Source organism: Acomys russatus, chromosome 16 (genome assembly GCF_903995435.1).
Source record: "Acomys russatus chromosome 16, mAcoRus1.1, whole genome shotgun sequence".
NCBI lineage: Eukaryota > Metazoa > Chordata > Mammalia > Rodentia > Muridae > Acomys > Acomys russatus.
Window position 1 is genome coordinate 28947143 of NC_067152.1, and position 15040 is coordinate 28962182.

The window sequence follows — 15040 nt, forward strand, 5'->3', positions numbered from 1 at the left end:
CCTTAGACACTACACATGCACACAGGACAAACACATACAGGCAAAACATTCAAAAAATTTAACAAACATATAATAGAGATTCAAAGAGTCTATGTCTAGGGGCTGGAGAGGCTGCTCTGAGATAACGTATTTGCCCAGAATACAAGAGACCCTACATTTTATCACAAGCCCTGGGAATTTAAGGAAAAAAAAAAAAAAGGCTAAATCTCGAATTCTAAACCTCTTTCCCCCTAACAAGTATCTAAATTAATTAAAAACATCCATGCTTAAACTGACGGCATCAGGAAGACAATGAGTTGTGCCCTCTTACTTTCATAAACAGCATTTCTTTTTAAATAATGTTATTACGTTTACTTCTTATTGTATGTGTGCTTCTGTGTTCATGAATGTGCCATGCTACCCATGTAGAGGTCAAAGGACAACTTCCAGGAGTTGGTTCTTTATTCCACTATGGGGTTCTAGGGGTCAAACTCAGATGATTAGGCTTGTCTGCAAGAGCCACTGTGTTGGCTCTGTGTTTCTTTTTGTTGTTGCTGTTGTTAAGATATATTATTACTGGCAGCTGGAGTGGTGGCGACACACACCATTAACCCCAGCACTGGGGAGGCAGAGGCAAGCGATCTCTGAGTTCAAGGCCAGTCTGGCTTACAGAGTGAGTTCCAGGACAGCCAAGGGTACAGAGAAACCCTGTCTGAAAACAAAACAAAGAAGATGTATTATTATTTTTAATTATGTGTGAGGCCAGGTGCTCATGGAGGCCAGAGGTGCTCGATCTTCCTGGAGGTGTGAGCTGCCTGACGTAGGTGCTGGTACTGAACCCGGGTCCTCTGCAACAGCAGAACATGCTATTTCTATTTCTTTTCTTTTCTTTTTTTTTTTTTTTTAATGCTCTAAAAAGTAAGTCATAGCTAGGTATGGCGTACATCTGGAATTCCAGGAAGCAGAAACAGAAGCAGGACTTATAGACAGTTCCACCCCAGCATCCTTAATGGGGTCCACAGCAAAACCCTGTTCAAAACTCAAGACAAAACAAAACATCACAATAGAAGAATGTACATAAAAGTTGTATCATACTGTTTGAGTTGCCAGCACTGTTTTGCAGATGAATCTGCTGAGAGATAAATGTGCCCTTACAATGTTATATGTACGCATAGTCAAGCAAACTATCATTGTAATAAGACAAAGCAGTTCAGGCTAGGAGGTTATCTCTAATTGCAGGTTTTTCCTGACCTACCTGCTTCATAAGGAAAGAATAATTCATAATACAGGATTGTATCAAATATTAATTTCCTGGTCCAGCTCCTTTTTCTCTGTACTGAGGATATATATGTATATTTAATGTTACACAAGCGGGGTTTTTGTTTTGTTTTTTGCTTTTCAAGACAAGGTTTCTCTGGGTAGCCTTGGCTGTCTTGGGCTTGCTTTGTAGACCAGGTTGGCCTCAAACTCACAGTGATCCGTCTGCCTCTGCTCCCAGTGCTGGGATTACAGGCGTGTACTACCACGCCCAACTTACAAAAAAGTTTTTAAAAAGAAAGAAATTAATGTTGTGTCATGGTTCTGGGGAAATCATACCCAGGTTCTCTTACATTCTAAGCAAGCATTCTACCATTCAGTTCCATCTCCACTCCTAAAAGCAGGACTGAGGGATGATGGTAATAATGTCCTGATGGCCTAGAGCAGTGGTTCTCAACAGATGGATTGCAAGCTCTTGGCGGGGAAGGGGTGAATAACTTTTTCACAGTGGTTGCCTGAGACTTGGAAAAACACAGATATTTATGTTACAATTCAAAACAGTAGCAAAATTACAGTTATAAAATAGTAACAAAAATTTTTATGCTTGGGGGGTCACCACAACATGAGGAACTGTATTTAAAGGATAACAGCATTAGGAAGCTGAGAACCACTGCTTAGAAGGCAAAAAAGCACTTAGTGCAGAAACTGATATCCTGAATTCAAACCCAACATGCAGTGAAAAGAGAGCACCTCCTAAAAAAACTTGTCATCCTAATTTCTACATACCTGCTGTGGCACACACATGTCCCCAAACATACACACATAAAAAAATAAAAATTAAACAGTAATGACTCAGAGATTCTCCTGCCTCCACCTTCTTTCCTACCCCACCCCCAAGACAGGATTTCTCTGTGTAACCTCTGGCTGTCCTGGCACTCACTCTATAGACCAGGCTAACCTCAAACTCAGAGGTCTGACTGCCTCTGCCTCTCCACTGCTGAGATTAAAGGCGCTCACACCACCACTGCCCAGCTTCGCCTTCATCTTCTGAATGCTGGGCTCATTACAGGCTTTGGCCTCCCGATACGGTTTTTATTAGTTTTTAGCAAGTTAATTTTGGTTCGTGTGTGTGTGTGTGTGTGTGTGTGTCTGTGTGTGTGTGTGTGTTGCGCGAGCACTCACTTGCAGGTTTGATGGGAGGTGCAAACACTCGTGGCTTCATGCGGAGGTCAGATGCTAACTGTGAAGGTGGTTCTCTTTGCACTTCATCACACCCAGGCGCTCAGGCTTCTCAGCAAGTGCACTGGCTAAACCATTTCACGGGCCCAGATGCGTTTCTGATGAGTGATGTCAATTATTAACACGACTGTAAACTTTCTCCATCTAGATGAGGTCTAGCCAAGTTTAAAGTGATTTTCTCTGTGACTTGTCTCTTAGTCTACCTTCAATATGACTCTGGCTAATAAGTGACAAACACAGATGTTTGTCTTTCCCTGCTCTCACCAACTAAAATTTGTTTTGTTTGTTTACTTCCTTGAGACTGTCCTTGGACTTACTCTAAAGAGCTGAGGATGACACTGAACTTCTGATCTTCTTGTACCCAAATTCAAGAGCTAGGAGTCACTAGCATATGCTACCACACCCAGCTTTCTTTTTTCCACTCAGTTTATCAACATTCCTTAGGGACTGTCTAATGTCTCTGAGCTAATGTAGTAACTGTGATGCTAGCTCACAAGTCAAATAGTATACTGATCTATCCTTTAGACTGTTTTTAAGTGACTCTTACACTCATTTGTATGGCATATGTACGTGTAAGTATATGCAGATGTGTGCCACAGCACTCATATGGAGGTCAGAGGACAACTTGTGGGAGTCAGTTCTCTCCTTCTACTGTGTGGGTCCTACAGGCTGTGAGGCTTGCTGGCAAGCATCTTTACCCACTGAGGTGTTTGCTGACCCCAATTTGAACTTTCCTTCTTTCTTTCTTTTTAAGATTTATTTATTTATTATTATGAATGCAGTGCTCTGCCTTCATGTACTCCTGCAGGCCAGAAGAGGGCATCAGATCACATTATAGATGGTCGTGAGCCACCATGTGGTTGCTGGAAATTGAACTCAGGACCTCCAGAAGAGCAGTCAGTGCTCTTAACCACTGAGCCACCTCACCAGCCTTGGACTTTCTAAATCCAAACCATATAATGATATCAGAGGTAAAGACATGCACAGCTCAGTTGAAAAGTGCTTACCAAATATGCACAAAGCTCTAGGTTCAAGCTCCAACACCACATAGACTAGGTGTGGTGTCATATACCAGTAATCCCAGCACTTAGGAGGCAGAGGCAGATCAGAAATGCGAAGTCATAGCAAGCTCAAGGCCAGTCTGAGATATAGGAGACTCAAAAAGAAAAATTTACAAAATGATTTTGATTCCACCTTCCAAAGATGAAGAGAAGGAAGGAAGGAAAACAAAACAAAACAAAAAGTAAAAATAAAAATAAAAAACAAAACAAGCTGGGAGTGGTACTGCATGCCTTTAATCCCATCACTTGGGAGGCAGAGGCAGGTGGATCTCTGTGAGTTCGAGGCCAGCCTGGTCTACAAAGTGAGTCCAGGACAGCCAAGGCTACACGGAGAAACCCTGTCTTGGAGGGGAGACTTTTAAGCCAATAGGCTGGAAGAATAGCATTTGCTGCCACCTCCACGATGAGTCCCATTCCTAGAATCCACATGGTAAAAGGAACTATCTTCTGATCTCCACATATGCACATGCCCACACCCATCACACACACAAGTAATACATAATTAGGTCAAAACTTTTAACTTTGAAAGGTTAACTTAGTCAGTAGTGTGCTCGCCTAGTACGCACAACGCTCTGGATGCAATCCCCAGCACACATAAAGTGGGCATGGAGGTGCACAGTGCTAACCCAGCAACTAAGATGTGGAAGATTAGATGGCCAAGCTTACCGCTGACAAACAGTTCCAGTGAGACCCAGTATAAAAAGAATTTTTTCTTTTTTGCATAAGGCTCATAATTATAATGCCAGCACTAGGTATGCTGAGGAAGAAAGACTGCCAAGAGGCCAAGGCCAAACTGGGGTACATAACAAGTTCTAGGAGAACCTGAGTTACCTTGAGATGATCTCTCAAGAAACAAAACCAAGGGCCAAATTTTACCCCAGAGGCAGCCTAGCCTACACGGGCTTCTAGGCCTATATACAAACAGAACAAAGTTGGATTTTGGTTACATAACAGCATTAAGACCAGGTGTGGGGCATGTATTATAGTCCTAGTATTCAACTCAAGCAGCAAAGAAAGGGGGATTTAAGAGTTTAAGAGCAGCCTGGGCTGATCCCTATCTCAAGAAAGAGAGAAAAACAGAAAAGGGAAAGGAGAAGAAGAAGGAAGAGACTAGAGCTGAGAAAATAAATGAAAGAATCCTTCAACACTACTCTATTGAGAACTCTATAATAAGACAACAATAGTGCTCTGCTAGATAATATAAGGCCTAGTCTAAACAAAAATCTCATTCACACACACACAAAGAAAAAAAAGTAAGAAAGAAGAGAAAAAAAGAATACAAGAGTATCTGTTTTTCCCCCTCTGATTTTGATGGTATAAAAACCTTGAAGCTGGGCATGGTGTCACCCATGCCTTTAATCCCAGCACTCAGAAGGCAGAGGCAGGTGGATCTCTATGAGTTTGAGTCCAACCTGGTCTACAAAGTGAGTCCAGGACAGCCAGGCTACACAGGGAAACCCTGTCTCAAAAAAACAAAAAAGCAACTCGACTCCATAGTACTAGCTACATGAGCACACAAAACCTATTCCTGTGACCTACATAAACAATAGAGCTCTTTTCAAATAAACCTCTTCTGAGAGTCCTATCCTGTTATCACAGACAGCTCACAAAAGATGCCAGGGTCACAATCCAATGGTAGGATGCTTGTGGATCAGGCAATTTTTGATAGTTACAGAATAAGGGGAGGGAAGGAAAGAAAGCCCCCAAAAGGAATCCTATAAACATACTACATAAAAGTAACTAGGTTATGTCCCCATGTTGGTGAGTAGGGCAGCCAGGCTAATTCTGCTTAGTAAACACCAGGCTCCCAAACTCTTCTTCCATCTCCAAGCCCAATACTGAGGAGGAGGAAGAGGGGTGTCCAGGCCCTTCAGGACACCCTGGACAGGCCTACACCTGTCCCCTGGTACTGGACCAGCCCTTGGTCTGACAGCAGCATATCCACATTAGTCTTACATCCTAGTCTCAGCAGTTCCAGTTCAACTGACTACAGAAGAAGAGGTGCATAAACACCACACCAAACTGAAATGCAGACTACAGTGCCAGATTATTTTCAGTTCTTTTTGTTTTGGCTTGGTTCTGGATTGTTTTTCGAAACAAGGTTTCACTGTGTAGCCTTGGCTGTCCTGGACTCGCTTTGTAGACCAGGCTGGCCTCGAACTCACAGTGATCCACCTGCCTTCCTCCTCCTGAGTGCTGGGATTAAAGGCGTGCGCCACTAGGCCCTGCTTTACTCATCTTTAATCCCAGTTCAAAGGCAGCCTGGTCTACAAAGAGAGTTCCAGGACAGCCAGGGCTACACAGAGACACCCCATCGCAAAGAAAGAAGAAGAAAGAAGGAAGAGGAAGAGGAGGAGGAGGAGAAGGGTGGGGGAGGGTCAAAAATCAAGGCTGGCAAGACAGTTCAGCAAGTAAAGGCCTTTGCTGCCACAGCTGTTGATGTCCATTTGATCCCCGAGACCAACATGGCCGAGAAACTCTCACAACCTGTCCTAACTTACACACACACCCCACAGCAGCACATGGGTGCCATGTGCATATGCGCACACCCAAGCACACTCGTGTGTGTGTGTGTGTGTGTGTGTGTGTGTGTGTGTGTGTGTATGGGCAGTCTGGCAAGGTACAAAAACCAAGATGTATTTGGATTTTCAAAAAAAACAACAGTATAGCTGGATGTGGTGGCAATTGGGAGGCAGAGGCAGGCGGATCACTGTGAGTTCAAGGCCAGCCTGGTCTAGGATGCCAAGGCTACACAGAGAAACTCTGTCTGGAAAAACTAAAACAAACAAACAAAATCATAAACGTAGGATGTTTGTGATAGTTAGTAATAATCTATTGTAGATTTTTTTTTAATAAAAATTATTCCCACCAGGCCTGGCACACACCTTTAATCCTACCACTTGAGGCAGAGGCAGGCATGTCTCTATTAGTTTCAGGCAAGCCAAGCCTACATAATGAAGCCCTGTCTCAAAAAAACTCAAAACAAACAAATAAATAATTCTAATCTCAAAAAAAGAGGGAGGAAAAGGCCTAGTGGCTCATGCTGCAATTCCAGCACTTACTTGGGAAGGAAACTGCTGTGACTCTAAGGCAAGAGTTAACTACAAAGTAAGGCCCTGACTTTCAAAACAAAGAGGAAAAAGAGGTATTTGTTTTTTCATCTTATCACACTCCTGTCCCTGTATGTTTTAACCTTTTCTTCATTAAAAATCCAATGCAAGAACCACCAGTTCCCGCAGATGTCAAAGAGTATCTTAACTCCAGCATGTAGCCACAACACCATTAAAGTCTGCACAACCGCAAAATGCCAAGCTTACCAGCACTCTACAGCTACATATCAATGTACAGCTAAAACTTTAATGAATCTTGAAACCTAAAATATTGTCTTATCATAAGCTGCCTTATCATTTTTCATTAGTTTGTGTGAAAACCTTGAATTTGTGAACAAATATTTAGTAAATGCAAAAAGAGGTGATGTCTCACTCAGAAATTGAGGTCAGATTCTAAAGGAATCGTTAAAGCTTTATTAGACAAACAAAAATCAGTCTGGATCACAAAGGTTTCCAAACATAAAATGTCACTTTAAGCTTCAGGTTTAATTAGTTCAGTTGTACAGCACTTGCCTACATGCACAGGCCTCGAGTTCAGTGCCCAGCACTGCCCACCTAAAGCCATGGTTGGCGCAGGACGCAGTCCCAGTCATCCGGCGGCCAGAGCAGGAGGACTGCAAAGCCAAACAGTACCTGCCTAGACAACAGGACAGTCAGAGGCCAGCCTAGGGGATTTATCAGACCCTGTCTCAAAACAGAAAGTAAAATACAGAGAGCTGGGTGTAATGCTGCACGTGTACCACCTGTAATCCCAGCACTCTGGAGGCATAGGCAGGAAATCAGGAGTTCAAGGCCATCCTGGGCTACACAGTGTATAGGAGGCCCTGATTGGAGGGTGGAGGGTGCAGAGACCTGGGAAATATAGTCAATGGGAGAGTAGGGAGAAAAGTCTAAAACTGAACAAAAGAATGTATCCTTTATGGCAGAGAAACTTAGCACTGTCAGAAGACAGCCCAAAAACTCTTTAAAAAAAAAAAAAAAAAGATACAGATCTGGACAAAACAGAACAGAACAGAGAAAAGCTATAATAGTACTGCCCGCCAAAAGGTTACTATTTGTGTGACCTCCATAATTCATGATTCAATTATACTTGTGTAAAATATAAAATTCAGGCTAGAGATAGTTCAGTTAGTAGTAGGAGTCTTGCTCACACAAGACCCAGGGCTCAGCCCAGAGCTACAGTACAATTGGGCAGGGCGGCACATGCCTATAATCCCAGCATTTGACAGATAGAGGCAGGAATATAAAAAAAAATCAATGTTTCTGGGCTGGAGAGATGGCTCAGAGATTACGAACACTGCCTGCTCTTCCAAAGGTCCTGAGTTCAATTCCCAACAACCACATGGTGGCTCACAACCATCTATAATGAGATCTGGTGCCCTCTTCTGGAGTGCAGGTGTACATGGAGGCAGAACACTGTATACATAATAATAAATAAACCTTAAAAAAAACTCAATGTTTCTCAGCTAGTGAGTTTGAGGCCAATCTCACTATGTGAGCAGACCCTGTCTTTCAAATAAATAAATACAAAGATAGTAAATAAACCTGCCAGTGGAAAAACTGATCTTGAATAGAGATTCCAGAGTCAAGACGTCAGGCAGCAAGATTGTTCAGCACACGAAAGCGCTTGCCATGCAAGCCTTATTACCTGACTTCAATCCCAAAAGTCCTCATCAAGGTGGAAGGAGATAACTGAGTCTATAAAATAGTAATCTGAGGCTGGGCGAGGTGGCACACCCCTTTAATCCCAGTACTCAGGAGGCAGAGGCAGGTGGATTACTGTGAGTTCCAGGCCAGCCTGGTCTACAAAGTACGTCCAGGATAGCCAAGGCTACACAGAGAAACCTTGTCTCAAAAAACAAAACAAAAAAACAACAAAAAAAAGTAATCTGACCTTACCTTCACACATGCACTGTGACAAGCATGCCCACACAACACACACCAATGGGTAAATAAATAGCAGAGGGTTGGAGAGATGACTTGGCATTGAGAACATACAGTCCTCCTGCAGAGGACTTAAAACTGTGAGGACGCCATGAGTGCAGCTCTCGACTGCCTCTACTCTCTTCTGGCTGCCGTAAGCACTATTCTTACAAGCACAAACCCCTCACAGATATTCATATAAACATTTTTTTGTTTTTCCAGACAGTTTCTAGGGAAAAGGTGTAACAACTCTAGCTGTCCTGGAACTGCTCTGTAGACCAGGCTGGCCTCGAACTCAGAGATTCACCTGCCTCTGCCTCCCAAGTGCTGGGATTAAAGTCGTGCACCATCATCATACCCAGCTAAAGTTATTCTTGTTAAGTAGGCATGGCACACGTCTTTAATCCCAGGCAGAGGCAGGCAGATTGCAGATCACTGTGAGGTCGAGGTCAGCCTGGTCTACAAAGTGAGTCCAGGACAGCCAGGGCTGTTACACAGAGAAACCCTGTCTCGAAAAAACGAAATAAAAAAATGATGGTCTGCCTCTGCTTCTGAGTGCTGGGATAAAAGGCGTGCGCCACCACCGCTGGCCTGACACTGAACATATTATACTCCAGCCCTGAAGTACTTCTAAAGGGATGTTTTTAGAAATGATAGTATAAGGGCTGGACTGCTCCTTCTGAAGGTCCTGAGTTCAATTCCCAGCCACCACATAGTGGCCCTCAACCATCTAGAATGAGGTCTGGGACAGCCAAGGCTACACAGAGAAACTTTGTCTTGAGAAACAAAGCAAAACAAAAAATCCAAAAGCCTTTTATTATATTTATTTCATGAGGGCTGTCAGAGGACAACTTTTGGAAACTGATTTGGCTTTTCCTTCTACCTTGTGGATCCCAAGAATCTAACGCAGTAAGATTTGATGACAAATGCCTTAACTCCTTGAGCCCTCCATGGCTGTTGTTTTTCTAAACTCATTTTTAATTTCCTCTTCCTTTTCAACCGTCTAAAAATCAGGTGAGTTTTTTTTTTTTTTTTAACTTTTTTTAATTAATTTTTTTTTCTTTTTTCAAGACAGCCTTTCTCTGTGTAGCCTTGGTCGTTCTGGACTCACTTTGTAAACCAGGCTAGCTTCAAACTCACAGAGATCCACATGCCTCTGCCTAGAGAGTGCTGGGATTAAAGGCGCGTGCCACCATGCTCGGCTAAACTTTATTCTTTAATTTATTATTTTGTGTATATATCATGTGAGAGGACACACATGTCTGGCCCAGACAACTTTTTGGAGTCTGTTCTCTCCTTCCATCTTCCAGGGACCAAACTGAGATTCTCGGGCTTGTGGGGCAAGGATTTTTTTTACCCACTAAGCCATCTCATTGGCCCATAAAAATCAGATTTTATATTAACTAAAGCATCAAGAGGCCTTCCTACTTAGTTTCTAAGTAACAACACTTACATACTTATATCCAATTTTCAAAATCTTCCTTTAAAACCCTGTTTGAGCCTGCTGAAAGAGTTGAAGGCCATTTTCCCTCAAAACTTAACTGTCTACACTGTCTGTTTGCAATTTATTAGGTCACCTTGAAATTATCTTCCCTGAAAAGCATTTGAAGGTTTCCACCATCAGTATGTCTCCTAGACATTTTTAAATTAATAAAACCTGCTTTATAGGCCTTGTTACGAAAAAAATTAAAAAAAACAAAAATCAAAAAAGTATTCTTGGGTATCAAATGTCCAAACTGAACTGCCTCAAACTTCTGAAAACCTGCAATACATCTTTAAAACACCTTGAGATGCTGTGCTATGCTGCAGCTTAACACAGACGGCACATGACCACAAGGCTTTTCAGCAACCCCCAAATGCCTTACTGCTGCAGGACTTCTCATCTCCTTCTACACGCAAAAATATTCAACAGCATTGATTTAATACTGTTAAATTGCGTTGTAAATTAACCAACCCAATCATCTCCAAGGATTCAAACCCCTCAAACTGCCTTCTGAGAGACAGCTAAGAGTATCCCTGTGTTGCTTTAGTAAGTTCAAAGGAATAAAAACTTGAGTTCTGAGCCTCATCCCTTGACCCAAATTGCTGTTGCCAGGAGATGCGGTAGTAATGCAGTGATCTTCAAGTGAGGATGTTTTTTACCTAGAAATAGCCAAAGGCTACTAAATTCTTTATAGTCTCCAATTATTTCTGCAATAACAATTGCAACAGCTAAAAACCGAATTATTCTAATTCGGCCTTTACGGTTGCTTGTGGGTTTGTTGTTGTTTTTCTTGATGCCTACATCGTAAGGACATCTTTTCCAGAACGTTTGCAAATGAAGAAAAAAAAAAAAATCAAGGTTTAGGCAAGAGTTTATCTTACGCTTGGAAAGGCCATTATTATTACGCTTCGTAAAAATCTTGGTGGGATTCGAAGTTAAGTTTACACCGGCCCCACAGTCTTATACCTTGCAGTTTCCCAGTCCAATTAGCGGCCTGAAAACAACAGCAGTATTTATGCCCCGAGAAAGCTCAATGCTCGCCTAAACAAAAAGGCGTCTGATAAGGGTGAAGAGACAAGGTTAGTCAGCCGATAAAGGGCTCGTTTATCACAATGAGGAAAAGGAGGAGAGAAGATCGGGGCGAGCAAAATCCAAGGGTTCGCTCGGTAGCCCTGGCCTGAAAGCCGCTGCCCCCCACCACCCCCACCCCCGCGCCCCGCCGAGCCTTCCCGACCCCGGGGGGCCAGCCCTGCGCCTGCACAGCAACCCCCACCCCACCCCGAGCCGACCAAAGCACAACCCCAACAAAGCGCCCAGCTGAGGAGCCGGGAGCCAGCGGGGAAGAGAGGAGGGAACCCCGAGTTGAACAGGCAGAACGAACGGGATGAAGCCGGCGACGCGGCCTCATCTCCGGCCCCGAGGCCCCGAGAGGAAGGAGAGGCAGAAAAGAGCCGGCTTGCAAGGCGGAGCAGAGCGCAGAAGGGAAACAGGACCGGGAGGCCGGGAGGCAGGCGGCCCGCGGCTCGCGGCGAGGCCCTCCAAGGCGGGGGGCGGGGGGTGGCCCTCGGCCGACGCCCGTGTTTACCTGAAAGTCTCGGTCCTCGTTGAAGCGGGAGAAGCGGTCCGCCATTTTGCCGCCTTCACTCCTCCTCAGGACGACGCTCTCCGGTTCGCTCCTTCCCTCCCGCGACACCCGCCCCCTCCCAGTTTCCACGCCTCCTCCCACGCCCACCGGGCGCGCGCAGCTGGAGGGGGAGGGGTGGGGCTGGGAAGGAGGGAAACAAGAACGCGTCCCGACGGGAATCCCGACGGCGCAGGCGCTCTGCGAGCTCGGAGGCGGAACTTTCCCCCGTCGCCCGGGAGCGAGCAAGGCCCGGAGCGACCCCGAGAGGGCCGCGCGCATGCGCACTCGCACAGGAGCGCCGCAAGCGCTTCCGGAGGGAAAGGATCAGCGGGGCTGGGCGTCGGAAGGGCTGGGGAGTGTCCGCTTGCTCCTTTACTGGTGTTCGGTAGTCTTTCTTTCTTCTGCTCTTGTTTGCGTTCAAGCCCATCCTGTGTTTGCCAAATAGTAGTATACAGTAACATAAGCTATGGCTTTAGGGTTCGAATGCTTTAAGTGTTTTTGTTTTCTTTTGTTGTCGTTGATCCTTTTGGACAAGGTTTCTTGTAGCCCATGGTGGGCTCTTGCCCGCCAAGAAACCCAGGCTCGCCTCCCAAGTCCAAGGAGGGTATTTTTAAAATTGATTCGTAATAGCATTACTTAAGAGGTAGGAGCCCGGGGCCGTGGTGCACGCCTGTTATCCATGCATTCTGAGGCAGAGCGCTATGAGTTCGAGGCCAGCCTGATCTAAAAAAAAAAAAAAAACGAGTCCAGGCCAGCCGAGGCTACACAGAGAAGAAACCTTGTCTCGAAAAATAAAAACAAACAAACAAACAAAAAAAGAGGTAGGTAACGTCTCTCATAGGGCTTCCATTCCAGGTGGGAAGTCAGATAACCAATAAAACGACTTAATAGTTGGAAATTTTTCTTCTGTTTTGGTTTGTTTTATTTTTCGAGACAGGGTTCTTCTACATAGCAGAGCTTTGGCTGTCCTGGACTTGCTTTGTAGACCAGGCTAGCCTTGAAGGTGTGGGCTACCACACCCGGCTAATTGTTGTAAATATTAACCAGTGTCAAAAACTAAAACTAGGTACTCTTGAGTCTGAGGGAGGATTGGGAGTTCAAGGTCATCCTTGGCTATATAGAAAGTTCTAAGCCAGCCTGGGCTACATAAGACTTTGCCTCAAACAACAAAATCTACGTGAAACTGCAAGTGGGGGAAAAGCTGTAATGAAAAAGACGACCTCTGGCCAGGTGGGGTGGTGCGCGCCTGTAATCCCAGCACTCGAGGCAGAGGCTGGCAGATGTCTGCTTTTAAGGCCAGTCTGGTCTACAAAGCGAGTCCAGGACAACCAAGGCTACACAGAGAAACCCTGTCTCAATATTAAAAAAGGAAAGAAGAAAGAAAAGGCTGACCTGTCTTAAAGGTACCTAGAAATCAAGGCTTAAAAAGGGATCCACAGGCCCAGGGGTCCCGCTCAAACTAAGGCACCAGCCAAGGACAATACAGGTGGTAAACTTTAAACCCCTACCCAGATCTAGCCAATGGTCAGAACAGTCTCCACAGTTGAGTAGAGAGTGGGGTATGACTTTCACATGAACTCTGGTGCCTCATATTTGACCATGTCCCCTGAAGGGGGAGACCTGGTGGCACTCAGAGGAAGGATAGCAGGCTACCAAGAAGAGACTTGATACCCTATGAGCATATACAGGGGGAGGAAATCCCCCTCAGGAACAGTCATAGGGGAGGGGAATAAGGGGAAAATGGGAGGGAGGGAAGAATGGGAGGATACAAGGGATGGGATAACCATTGAGTTGTAACAAGAATAAATTAATAATTTTTTTAAAAAAAGGGATCCACAACCTTGAAGAAGAATCTTTTTTTTTTTTTTTTAATTTTATATGAGTACTTTATCATCAGATCACATTATAGATGGTTGTGAGCTACCATGTGGTGCTGGGAATTGAACTCAGGACCTCTGGAAGAACAGACAGTGCTCTTAACCACTGAGCCATCTCTTCTGCCCTGGGAAGAAGGAATCTTAAACACATGGCTGCAAAGAGTTTGACTTTTTTTCTTTCTTATTATTCTTCTCTCCATATATGTATGATGCTCATGTTTGGAGTCATCACCTTATCCCCTGAAACTGGAGTTATAAACAATCATAAACGACCCTGTCACCGCTAGAAACGAGCCCACATACTCTGCAAGAGGAGGAGCAAGTACTTTTAACTGCTCAGTCGTGTCCCCAGCTCCTATCTTCTTTAATTGGAGGTGGGGGTGGAGTGGAACTTTATGTATAATGACTCTTTTTTTGGGGGGGTGGGTTTCGAGACAGGGTTTCTCTGTGTAGCCCTGGCTGTCCTAGAACTCACTTTGTAGACCAGGCTGGCTTCAAACTCACAGCAATCACCTGTCATAGCCTCCTGAGTGCTGGGATTAAAGGCGTGCGTCATCACACCGGGCTATGTATGACTCCTTTGCCTACATTTCTGTATGTGTATCAGCTCATAACAGCAGAGCCATCTCCCCGACTCCATTCACCTTATTTATTTTTTTTTAAGACAAGGTCTCTCATAAAACCTGGAGCTCACCCCTACCCGGATCTAGCCAATGGTCAGAACAGTCTCCACAGTTGAGTGGAGAGTGGGATATGACTTTCTCATGTACTCTGGTGCCTCACATTTGACCATGTCCCCTGAAGGGGGAGACCTGGTGGCACTCAGAGGAAGGATAGCAGGCTACCAAGAAGAGACTTAATACCCTATGAGCATATACAGGGGGAGGAAATCCCCCTCAGGAACAGTCATAGGGGAGGGGAATAAGGGGAAAATGGGAGGGAGGGAAGAATGGGAGGATACAAGGGATGGGATAACCATTGAGATGTAACAAGAATAAATTAATTAAAAAAAAATAAAAAATTAAAAAAAAACCTGGAGCTCTTCCTGGTCTGACTATCAAGCCTCAAGGGTCTGTACCTGCCACTGGGGGACGGGAAGGTGTGAACAGAGCTGAAACACAGGCAGCTTAGAGAGCAGTTGGAGCCTGAATCATGCTCTCCATTCAGGGAGTAGCTGGAGGTTTCTCCAGCTATGCTAACCAAACATGCCCTGGGCCAGCCCCAACCAAGGAGATAATGGACTGAAATGAGGGGATCTGCTAAGAACCATCTGTCTTAGTCATTTGTTCTGTGGCTGTGAAGAGACACCGTGACCAAGGCAGTTTTCAGAAAGCATTCAATTGGGGCCTCACAGTCTCATCATGGTGGGGAGCATGGCAGCCGGCGGGTAGGCACTGGAGCAGTAGCCAAAAGCCACATCCCGATCCACAGGCAGACAGAAGTGGGGTGGGAGAGGGGGAGAGAATGAGATTGACAGCCGGCCTGCC

At 44.9% G+C, this 15040-nt stretch overlaps 1 protein-coding gene across 9 annotated transcripts in view; it reads right to left on the minus strand.

The window, feature by feature from the left end:
• Gpatch8 (G-patch domain containing 8) overlaps positions 1–11889 on the minus strand; it is a 67945-nt gene extending 56056 nt beyond the window's left edge. For all 9 annotated transcript variants that reach the window (XM_051158782.1, XM_051158784.1, XM_051158787.1 and 6 more), the window contains exon 1: positions 11638–11889. In XM_051158782.1, coding sequence (XP_051014739.1) covers positions 11638–11682 — 45 coding nt within the window. In that variant the 5' untranslated portion in view covers positions 11683–11889. The remainder of the gene's footprint in view (positions 1–11637) is intronic.
• Positions 11890–15040: the final 3151 nt, after the last annotated feature.